Source organism: Typopeltis vanoorti, chromosome 16, assembly GCF_054136105.1.
Source record: "Typopeltis vanoorti isolate ZY-2024b chromosome 16, IOZ_Tvanoo_1.0, whole genome shotgun sequence".
NCBI lineage: Eukaryota > Metazoa > Arthropoda > Arachnida > Uropygi > Thelyphonidae > Typopeltis > Typopeltis vanoorti.
Window position 1 is genome coordinate 70,172,131 of NC_143564.1, and position 12,983 is coordinate 70,185,113.

The following is a 12,983-nucleotide window of genomic DNA, read 5'->3' on the forward strand; positions in this document are numbered from 1 at the left end:
GGGAAAAAACTTCCAAAATCTGTCTCTAATCCAGAGTATTTTAGTATATAAGGTGTGACACCTTTTAACCACTTGTATATTGAACTATGACTTCTACATTACTTCAACCTTGGTATCACTCTGAGTCTGGCTCCTGCTGATGAGACCTCAATAAAGATCTCACTGATGAAATATCAATAAAGATTGAAACCGGTGGGGGGAGGACTGGCTCTGAGAGGCTCTGCTTAGGGATAGGTTTTTGCCTGTCTCTGAGTGGAGCCACTGCTGAGATTATGGCTCTGCTTGGTGGTGGGTGGGGTGAGCCTGCCACTGGGTAGAGCCAAGGCTGAGAAGTTCTTCTCGGTGGCAAGGAGAGCCTGTCATTGAGTGGAACAACGCTGAGTTGGGCGATCTTTCGGGATCGTCTTATTTTTAGAGCCCGTTTCACTTATACAAAGATTAAAACTGGCCTGAGTAGTGATGCTCCTCAGAATGTATGGCATTATAGATGTCTGTAAGGATATGTGCTTTGCATTATGGGATACTAAGGCAGGTGACATGAAGTCATTAGCCTCTATATATGAGTTTCCCCATGTGCAAACTTTTTTTTTTTTTTGCTTTACACTTAGATAAAGGATTAAACCAAGAATATAATTTCTTGGCATCTTCAATTTATAGTAAATCTGTTATGGCAGGAAGTCAGCTGAATAAATTATGGAATAAGAAAGAAATTAGTTAAAACACTAAATCAGTTATATGCAAGACAGTGCTCAAACCGGTTTTAACTTATTATTATTATTACGTGACACCTCCAGGGAGTCCAAAGACTCATCAAGGGAGGGCATCTACTCTACCTCTGTCTCCACTACTCAATCAACCAACTACAACTAACCACAACTACACCAATGCCATCTACCGCCAGCCATCACCATTAGTATTTCCACAGACAATCACAAACATCCATGCCCACAGCAGGATTCAAACCCGCAGCCTTTCAGCTGGAGAGTGGATACGATAACTGCTCGACCAACCAGGCTGGCATCTAATGGATCTGAGAGCTGTGTTAGAAATAAAACATTTGATCAAAGACTAGAAATGACAGATATGAGAGGTCTCAGAAAGATTAGGAGAGTGAACAGATGGCATTAATGCAGTTATCATTGTTAGTATTCAGGAATGTGTTAGCAGAGCTAATCTCAGGTGGTATGGTCATCTAAAAATGGGAGAGGAAAGTTTAGAAAAAGAAGTACTCTTTGCCAGGTTGGCAGGAAGATGTCTCAGCGGAAGACTAAGATGTAGATGGATTGATCAGTACAAAGTGCATTAAAGACAGAAATATTAGATCTGAAAATGTTTAAGTGTTGACAGATAACAGATTAATTTGGAGGAACATTGTTGATTAGAAGTTAGTTATGCTGTAATTTTTTCATGTAGTATTATCATAATATCCAGTACACCCCTTAGGGTATATATCAGGAAATTTATGATAATGATGAAAGCAGCAAACCAGCCCTTCGAGGAATAAGGATTAACCACCTGTTTCATCAGATCTTGTTTTAAAAACCTGCATGGTATCTATGTGGGTCTGTGCTTTATGCTTTTTATGGATGGGTACTTTTATAGATGGATACTTTGCCTCCTTTCTGGGAAGAAAAACTCAATTTTATGGGAGAAAAAAACCTCTTCTGCCTCCATATGAGGACAGGCTGACAAACCTTCTGATAAAAGTTCATTTCAGATGAGATTCAGGCCCAGGTCTTTCTAACCAAAGAACATTGTTGAAACTGACAGAGCTACAATGGCTCATTAAGTATTACATTCTAAAAATAAAAATGAATAAATATATATGAATGAATGTTTACAATTTTTTTTTCTGAATTCTTTAGATATGACAAATGCCACTCTCCAGGAAATCTACAAATGCACCTGATGTTTTCCATCTCTCTCTTATCTCTCCTCTTCTAATAGATCATTTTCCTTTCTGTGCCTCTTAATTGATGAACTTATTTTTCCACTTAATCTATAATCAATTTATTCTTTAATTCTAGAGTAAGATACTGCTCATCTCACCTATTTCTTGACTGTTTCCAATACACTGCTGACGTTCTTTTCCTTATCCTTGCAGTTAATGATACCATGGTGTGCCTGACTACTACCTAGCATCAATCACTCTCTTCCTTGCTAATTGATGGCCATTATTATGCACAGAGCCTCTGATGCTATCACTAGATATAGTATCTACAGGAAATGAGTTTCCTCCATAGAATGCTGTTTAAGTTAAGTATTTCTCGGTAGATCTATACCTTTCTTCTTAAGCACTTTCTTCCTAGTCTAGCCCGATAATCCGTAACGTTTACGTCATATTTTCAATGAACTGATTTTATAATCATTATTTTCCTCAGCACCTCTACCTGCTCTGTAACAATATCAAATGAACAATCTATTTTATAGGTGATTTGAATATGGCTTACACATACATCCAAGCATCACAGTCTACCTGGAAAAAAATAGTAACATATAATATATATATATAACACATATATCTCTCTCTCTTTCTCTGACTTATGCTCACACACAGACCCACACTTCACCATGTAAGCGTTTGAAACCAAAATCCTGGAGAATAGGTTCGTTAATTCTTATTCCAGGAGTGTCTTATGTTACTCATCTTCTCACATTTGCTATTCTTCAATCTCCATAATATATATATCCAATCTAACCACATAGAATTGTCCCATTACATTCAAATTCTTCATTGATTTTCCGATTCATTTCACTTACTAGTGCCAGCACACAAGTTCTCGTGCTTCAGTTTAACAGCTGTCATTCTTCTAACTCTATAAACTTGTTCACATTTAATAGTCCTTTCCAGATTTGATACCTATGCTCTAACACTCAAATGCAATTATTCTTCAAACACGAATCTTTTTCTTCGAATTACATAACTAAGAAACAAGTTCAAGATCACAAGGGCATACCTGAATGCAGTTCAGTTTGGGTACATGTTCAGTAGCAAAACAAGAATATTTTTTAGTAATTATTGGATCTCATATTGCATGTTATCCCTATAAACACACCAACTGATAGAACCCACTTCACTGTAATCAAGGCATCTCAGATTGTTTACTTCCAAAATTAAGCATGTTGCATGTAGGGTTGCCACCTTTTGGTAAGTCTAAAGAGGGACACACTTATCGAATATGAAAGCCTTCCCCTCCCCTAAATGCATAAAATGAAAAAGCCAAAATTGAATATGTAATTCTAACCTTATAAAAAATTAAAAGATTGAATACATTGGTACTACCGGTATTAGCGATTCAATAATATTTGTATTTTAAAGTTTAATTTTATGATTTTACCTTAAAAATGAACAAAATTCACTATAACTTGAATCACTTTTAATGGGGAGAAAACACTGAGGAGCAGCACAAGTCTACCTGTTCTTGAAATTCAAGATTTGAAACTGAAACTGTACTTCTTATTTGATTTGGCTGCTTCTAAAAGTTGTCTGTTTTGTTTCACTCTCACAAAACAGTCCTTGCAAGTATCTGCAACATTTTTTTAAACAATTTCACTTTTTATGAGGTCAGCTGAGCACTTGTTTCTTGAGTCTGTCCATTTTAAGTTCATAAGAGAGAGAGAGAACACCCTTTCTACAAAGAAATTACTACCAGGAATGCTTAAAACAAACCATATGAGCTTATAGAGATTGAGAATGTTTTCTTTACCAATATTCTGAATAATCTTGCATTTCATACCTAAGGTTTCGCTTGCTGTGTAGTCCACTTTAGTGGTATTTATTTTGTCACAACTCCAGCAGAATTCCTCATATAACTCATCCAGACTAATGTCGAATTCTAGATTAAGTGCCTTCACAGTCTCTCTGAGATGCTTGAAAGACAATTCACTTTGGAGGTTTAAGTTCTTCAGCAGACTAAAAAGATTGTTTTCTGTGAAGTCAAATGATTTCTCCAAATGGCTTAAAACTTTCTCATAGAACTTTAGAAAGTCTGACTTGCACTGATTGCTTTCTTGAGGGATCATGGCTCCTAATACCTCTTCAGTGGCATTTCCAAAGAACCTGTCCTCTTGTCTTTTAAGAAGTTTGTTTCGTAAAATGCTGACTACTTCAAATGCCACTGATGCACGCAAATCTTTTTCTGGGAGTTTAATACATTCTTCAAAAATGGTTGAAACATTTGAAAAAAATAAAAAGTAGAGTTTGGCTTGCTGGATGGCCTTCTTGTGATCAAATATTTTCCTCAGAAAAACAGGACATTCTTCAATGCTTTTAAAGTAGCTCTCAATAGCATCCAAGTTAAGTAAAAGTCTATCAGCTGCAGGTTTCAAGGAAAGCCATCTGGTACAAACATGCCTCAGAACCTCTTGCGATTCTAAATCAACAAACGCAAAATAACTCTGCAACTCTTCTCTCCTTTTGGTGGAACAAGAAAAGTGGTTGTAAACTTTGAGAACAACTGTTTCTGTATCTATATTTAGTGCATCACATGCTTGCTTACACGTGTTATGTATGATGTGGGCTGAACAACTGGCTTTTATTATTTTGTTATTTGCCTTAGATAATAACTGATACACTTAATGTTTCTTCCCAAAATTAACAATGGCATTGTCTGCGCTGTAGCTTGAAACATTGTCTAGGTACAGGGAATGCTCTTGAAGCCTACTTTTGATATTCAAAAAAAACTGAATCTGAAGTCTCTTCTGGATCCTCGTAAAAATCAAGAACCTTACATTCAATGCCCTTTTCAGCTGTGAAATATCTTACACACAAAGGCCACAGCTTTCTGTTTCTTCTGTTACTTGCATCAGTAGCTACAGAAAAGTAACCTACATTTTTTAGATCTCTGGTAACTTCGGAGACTGATTCAGGGGCCATTACATTGCAGACAATTATTTCAGCCTTTGTCCTACTACACTGAAACTTCAAAGCAATTTCAGAGTCATTAAATATAACAGGACATATTTTATTGGCATAATCCATACTTGAATATGATAAATTATGCTTCACTGTGTGATAAACCAAACCTAATTCTGCAGCTGTTACTGATTTTCTTTCTGTTTCGGATGATATGAAAAAACTTTCTAATTTCATTCTCTGTTTGCTACTGTTCTCTTTTTTTGTGTGGATATCACTGTTTTAATATTTTTAACATCGTTTTAACACCATGTGCAATACTGAATTCATGGTAGCAAATATTACAGAATGCTTCAACCATGGATATTTTCCTTCCCGAACACTTCTGTACACACATAAACCCTTCATTTTTTTGCTTTCTTTCTCTTTTTCACTGTCACTTGAGGAACTAGACATTGTGAAACTAATGTTGCGCAATACTCCAGTTCACTATCGGTGACTAATGTTGTGCGAAAAGCAATTCTGAAGAAAAAAAAAAAACCGATAGTGGTATCTCACAACACTTAAGAACACGCTACCTCTCAATCATCCATCATAATAATAACTTACCTCTTCCTCTAAAAAAATGCCACGATTTCTTTAAACAATGAAAATTCAAGTCAAACAACGTAAAAAACAACCAACTCGTAGCGTTCATTTGTTGACGTTGAGCAAAGTCATATGAGTCATGGCATATGTATCTAGATTCTAGACGGCTATGATAATGTATAACATCACTGGCAGTGATTTCACTGCTGCCAACATAATATACAATAATTATGGTGATAAATCACATAAACACATTACGTAGACCATGAATGCATTTATTTCATATTACAAGTAAAGATTATAAGTTAACCGAATCACAATCTCATCATTGAGCAGAATTTGACCAATGAGACCCCCCAAAACACAGATATTTTTGCATGGTATACATCATGGATACAAATTTACAAATGTCACTAACACTCACTAAGAATTTCTTTCACATATTTTGTAAGTCTTTGGGATAATTTGGCGTCTTGCCATATAAGTTGTCCCACTTAGGTGTAATTCGGGATGCTGAAAATTTTCTTAAAATTCGGGATGTCTTGCCAAATTAGGGACAGGTAGCAACCCCAGTTGCATGCAGACATACCTCTTCCTCTCAGAAGGGGTATTGTGTTTTATAGTTGTAGCCAAATTATGAATATACTGTCAGCTAGCATGTGATTGTGATCTGGACAGTTTAGCTATTTTGAAGAATGAAAAACCTGAGTTCTCTATGAAGTCTTAAGCAAAATATATACAGAAAAACATTTCAGTAACATTTTAGGTGTGACCTAGCCCAAAACAAATTATTCAAGTGCATAATGATAATTCAGATGCAACATTGGTTATGTAATGACAAGCTGGTATTATTATTATTATTATTACAGGCATCTCCATGGAGTCCTTAGACTCATGTCAAGTACTATTCAGCATTTACATAGTATCTATCATACTTTGCTTTGAACTCATTCACAGTTATGGCGCCCACAACAGACTCTGGCATTTTATTCCGCTCATTCACCACCAGTGGCAGCCCATGAAGTTTTAAGTGGGGATGCTGCCTACATAAAAAAAACATTTTTTTTCCCTAATTAGTAACCAATTTATTAATAATTAAATCTGTATATTTATTTATTAATAAATTGGTTACTGATTAGAGAAAAAATAATTTTTTTTAAAATTATTTTGTATAGGCAGCACTCCCCACTTAAAAATTCATGGGCCACCACTGTTCACCACTCTCCAAGTGAAAAATCTAGTTCTAACACTCTTGCTCAGTTTCCAAGGATGGTCCCTAGTTCTCCCACCACCACCACACTTGTTCTGAAAATTTCCTCTGAATTAATCTTGTAAAAACCCCCTCAGTAATTTGAATGTCTCAATCATATCGCCCCTTTACTGCCATCAATCCATTTCTGTAACCCACAAATCTTCAACCTGTAAGGTTCATTCCACAGACCAGCTACCATCTTGGTCAATTGTCTCTGGATCCTCTCTACCTCCTCCCATCACCAAAAAACCCTGGTGCCCAGATCTGAACACAGTAGTCAAGATGGGGGCTTATCAACTCCCAAGTCTCTGGCTTCATCAATTTCCTGGAGTACGGTTCCACCAATGCGGTATACTGCCGAGAATCTTTTCACCCCAAAATGCATAACCTTGCCCTTTGCCACATTAAACTGACATCCATTCTCCTTAGCCCAGTCTGTCAATCTATCCAAATCATCCTGCAAAATTTTGGCATGTGTATTCACACTATTGCTCTACCCAACTTTGCATCATCAGTAAATAACTGAACAATTCCTCTCAGATCCTTTCCTATATCATTAATGAACAAATTAAATAGCAGTAGTCCAAGAACAGAACCCTGCAGCACACCACTAGTATAACAGCTAAACAAATAAGCTGGAAAATATGAAATCAGCACACTGTATATTAATCAATTGTTATGTTATACATATTTAAAGGCATAACTAAAGCCAGCATCTGAATTTTGCTATTTTGTTTTTTTTTTGTGCAAATTGAGAGCTTTGATGGGAACACTAAAGTTATAGCTACCAGTGGTGTATTATGCTATATATTAATAATTAAATATACTTACTTGATTTGGCTGCTAAAAGTTCCTTAAGTATCAGAATAACATTATGAGCCACCTGATGATCATGAGTATGCTATAAATGAAAACAAATATAAGTTTTGGTGAACAATGTGTGTAAAATCATTCAAAAAATTCAAAACATCCTGGTGCATTATATTCAATATATAAAACCAACTTTTCAGCATCCAAGTAAAATGAAAAATGGCAGTTTTTCACCTTTTAATGACAGCATTCATTTTGTACCCAACCACAAGTATCTGTATGATAGTAATACATAAAGAATAACAACATACTTAAACCAAGTAAACCACAAATAATAAAGTACTTACATTCCCACTAGGAAACACAAAAAAATCTAATATGCACTAAACTGTTTGATTTCATTTCTTCTATCATATTTTCAAATTAACTCAATAAAATAAACGAAATAATTCAAAAATTAAACAAACTCAGTGAACTCAACAACAATGACTGTATTGTGTTTTTGCTAATTACAATATTATTTTGAAGTAATATCACCGGGAGGAGAGAGAGGAGATAGCAAAAACTACAATGATGAGTTTAATATAAAGAATGAGCAGGATAATTCATACTTTAGGCATGAAAAAGAAATGAGCAAGAGAATCACTGATGGTTGTGGGAACAAATGATTTAAGTGGGGTGAATATCAGGAGGTTATCGAGGAGAGTGAAAGATAACAGTACAGTAGGAAAGATTGTCAGTGTGTTGCCGAGGTATGACAATCATGAGTTGAGAAGCAGAGCCAGAATCACGAATGGTATGCTAGCAGAGCTGTGAGAAGAAGAAGGGAGAATAGTTTGGCATGTATGGCATGTATTTGAAGGAAGAATAGAATTATACACATCTAATGGATTGCATATGAATGGTCTTGGAGTGAGTGCACTGGAGAAACCATTGCTAGATTGAAGTGCAGTGTGTGAAGTGAGGAGAAACAGATCAGAAGTAAGAGATGAAGAGAGAATGGAATGCAAGAGGAACAGGGAAATGGGGAGGGTGGACAGGAAGATATAGCATAGAGAGAGTAGATGTTAGAAGCAGTAGTGAATGTATGTATGGGGATGATCAGCATAGAAATGGAATAGATTGGGATGTGGATGTTGAGACTAAGCAGATATATGTGGTAAGCAGCAATAAAAGGTAACTGGGCAAGGGTAGATGTGGTTGGGAAATCCCAACCAACAATTAGCTTGGGTAGGACTGCTGTGTTTATTTACAAATGCCATAAATATCAGAAATAAGGGAGATGAAATGGTTTCACTGATTGAGTTTATTCACTCCAAAATTGTGGAAATAAGTGAAACATATTGAATAAAGATGATATGCTAACGGGAATAGAAATGGAAGGGCACAGTGTTTTTTGCGAAGACAGAAAGTACAAAGGGGGGGGGGAGAGTTCTGATCATGATAACAAGGGAATTATGTCCACATAAGGTGGACATGAAAGAGGGAAATAGTGTGGCAATGGTTATAAGGTAGTGTGATGTGAGGTGGAAGTTGACAGGAAGACATTTAGTTGGATGTTGCTATATGCCAGAGGTAATTTTAATTATGGCAGTATAGATGTGAATGAAGAGATAGCATTTGGGAATAAGAAAAATGAATTTCTTGAATTCTTGAAAGACAACTATCTCAGGCAGCATGTAAAGAAGGGCACACAAAGATCAAGTTTTAGATCTGATTGTTTCATCACAGGATAATTGTGAGTGGGGGTTTCACACTTCTATCCATTTGGTGAGCGTGATCATGAAGTGATCATCTTTGTTGTGGCTAGCAATACACAGACTTCTGTAAGGAAAGAATATATGTAGAAGTACAAGGCTGGTGATTATGACAAGCTAAGGAAACAGCTTGGAGCTACAGCATGGAATGAGGAGTTGAGCAATAAGGAAATAAATGCTGCTTGGGAAATGACAAAGAAATACATAACAGAATCAATGTGTGAATGTATTCCAAAGGACAAAAGGCTGAATAAGGTAGGTGTAAAATGGATAGAGCTAAAGCATAAAATCTGGAAGAAAGCACTTTGTAGGCAGTACAAGATGAATAATGGTAATAATCAGTTACATGAAGAGTATAAAGTGCAAGCCAGGAGAGTGATTCAGTAAGGACAACAAAAGTGCAGTATGAATAGAAATTAGCAAATTGGGTGAAGAAACACCCTACAGAGTTTTTTTTAGATATGTAGCAAGTAGAAAGAAGAATGATTATGGTAAGTTGCTAATGGATGAAAATGATAGATTGGTAACTGCTGCAGAAGACATTGTTGAGGTATTTAGCGATCAATTTAAAAGGGTGTTTCATCATCGTCAGGGTGAAATCATGACAAATTTAAGTGTAAAGGATACAGGAGAGGATAGCGTAATTGTGAGTGAGCAGGAGGATTTGAGGAAAAAAACAACCTTGATGAATATAAAGTGATAGGATTTGATGACATATCACCTCTTAAGGGAACGATTCAGGTAATTGGCAGTAACATTGGCATGCCTGTTTAATAAGTCTTACAACAACACAGGTTCCAAGGGAGTTCCAGGGCTGTGGCTACAAAATATAACCAATCTGAATATCTGGAGTTGTGGTGAAGATACTATAGAGATGATGAGAAGTAGGATACAGAAATGAGTTTATAACAGTAGAATTCTCTGTGGTTATAAGCATGCATTTTTTTTAAGAAAAATCAAAAATTACTAACTTACTTATGTACGATAACAAGGTGGCAAATGTCTTAGACAAAGGAGATTGCATATACAGTGGTATACTTAGATTTTGCAAAAGATTTTGATAGACTGTCACAAGACAAGCTGTTAGATAGGTATCAGAAAGTTGTATATGCAAGTGAAGTATCCCAAAGAGGAAAGTCACTAGTGTTGTGCCGCAGGGGTCAGTTTTGGGATCATTTTTTTTTCAATTTGAAAGCAATGATATTGAGATAGGTTTAACTAGTGATATGCAGCTGTTTGCAGATGATGCAAAATTGAGGAGAGCAATGCAGTCAAGCAGATGTTATGGTCCTACAGGACTTGAATAAATTGCACAAATGGGCAGGTAAGTGGAACTATCAGTTCAATGTTGCAAAGTATAAGGTTTTGAAATTTGGTTAGCAATAATGGGATGCAAAGTAAGCACTTGGTGGAGGAACTTTAAATAAGGTAGAGGAGCTGAGAGATTGGAATGTTGAAGTGAACAAGGACCTGAAATTCAGGGTTAACATTGTGCAAATTATTATGACGGCATCACATCAGATAATAGCAACGATGTGGAGGATGCCTGGTTTTCATGGGGGGGGGACAGGGATACAATAGAAAGGATCCTGAGAAGATTCACAAAGGTGGTCAGTGGTCTTTGAGAGAATGTAAAGTGCAAAGTTTTGTGAATAGGAGGAGGAAGGGGAGGTTATGATTGAGACATATAAGCTAGTCAAGGGCTGTATCAGGTTGACATGGAAGATATTTTTCATAGAATGAAAGAGGGGATAGAAATAGAGGCCATCCCTGGGAACTGCATAAGGAGGGTGTGAGCAGAGGAGTGATCAGAAGGTTCTTTACACAGAGAGTGGTTAGTGGGTGGAATGCATTGAATGAGAGTATTGTGAATGTACACACACTGAATCAGTTTATGGCACAATTGGATGAGTGTTGTGTGTGATAGTATGTACCACCCACGATGAGTTTCTCACTTGATCGAGATCAGGTGGCAGATTTTTTTCTCTCCAAAAACTTCAGGTTTCTCATCCTGCAAACCAGCCAGAAAAACATACACAGTTGACAGAAATAACATGCAATGAAAATAGGATTAACCTTTCACAGCATTAATTATTGAAAGGTGCCAAGTTACTTGGCTGTGACAAGCTGCTGAGCTTAACACATAAGGGAAAATGAGAAATCAGCTTATTTCTTTTTAAGTAGAAAAAAAAAAAGAAATGTTTGCAGAAAAATAGGTCAGCAGTAGAGTTTGTGCCCTACCATTATATATTGCTGGAGTTTATAAAATTAGAGAAAATAATAAATAATCACAACAATTACCTTTGTTTTGACTTACATTTGCAAAAATACTCATTCATTAAAAATGCTATTGTGACTCATCTTTATTGAGTGGCATAATGGATAAGGCAAATAAGATGATATAAAATACCAGATAATTTTGGCTTTTTTTTTCCTCAAAAAAACAGAGTGAATATCTCAGTTCCCAGAAAAGAAAAACTGCTGTGTCTATAAAATCAACTAACAATCTAGATAAGAGATGGAAGGAAAACACCATGTATTTAATTAAAACAGATTCGCATAATAGCAGAGAAAACAGTTTTAGGTGGACTGTACTTTTCTGGTTAGCAAATGTACCTCCAGTGAAAGTCTTAGAACAAAAATAAAATGGTTGACTTCAGATTGTTTTCTGCATTATGGGTGTTGTTATGCGCCATCCAGTCGTTTTCAACTCTTGGTGATCTTGTGAACAAAGGTTCTTCATCCTACTTATCTTATCCTTTCTTTCAGTAATTATAAGTTCCAGTTGGTAAGTTCTTTTATGTTGTTCATCAAACACGTTTGTAGTATTTCTCTTCTTCTCATTCCCTCAATCTTCCCCAACATAATTACCTTTTCCAATGATGCATCAACCTCTAATCTCTCTCAGGACTCTCATATCTGCGGTATCTAGTCTTTGGTCAAGTGTTTTACTTCTGACCCAGCTCTTAGATCCATAAGTTAAAATTGGTTTGAACACTGTCTCGTATACAGCTAATTTAGTGTTCCGACTAATTTCTCTCTTATTCCATATGAATTTATTCAATTGATTTCCTACCATATCAGCTTTGTTGATTCTGTTGTCTATTTCCATATTTAATTTACCATCTTCACTAAAAATCGTGCCTAAGTAGCTGAAATGTTTTACTTGTTCCACAAGTTCTCCATTCACAACACAGTTGACATTTTCAATGATTCTGCCTATTTTCATTGTCTTTGTTTTTTTATTGCTGACCTTTATACCATATCTATTACAACAGCTATTCAATTTAGTCAGAGAATCTTGCAGACTTGTAGCGGATTTATTTAGAAGTATAACATCATCCGCATAAAGCAAAGATCTGACATTAACATCTCAAGATCTGACAAATAACATCTCTGATATCATGTTTAATACCACTTTCCTTCATAATGTGATCCATATAGATAATGAATAACAGAGGGGATAATGTACATCCTTGTACTCACACCAGATTTAACATCAAATCATCTTCCTGTACTTTCTTCAATTCTAACTGCTGACTTACAACTCAAATAAAGACTAAGTATTGCTTGATATAATGCTCCATCGACACCATATAACTGTAGCGAATTGAACAGCTTCTCTCTTGACACCTTATCATATGCCTTTTCCAAATCGACAAAACTTAAATACAGATCTTTGTTATATTCCCATGCTTTCTCGACTATTTGTCGTAAAGTG

General features: G+C 36.0%; 1 protein-coding gene across 1 annotated transcript in view; it reads right to left on the reverse strand.

Moving 5' to 3' along the window:
* Positions 1–12,983, reverse strand: part of LOC150098111 (cytosolic carboxypeptidase 1-like) — a 551,906-nt gene that overhangs the window by 379,881 nt on the left and 159,042 nt on the right. Inside the window, exon 5 of the mRNA XM_090406686.1 lies at positions 7,527–7,596. Coding sequence (XP_090262812.1) covers positions 7,527–7,596 — 70 coding nt within the window. The remainder of the gene's footprint in view (positions 1–7,526; positions 7,597–12,983) is intronic.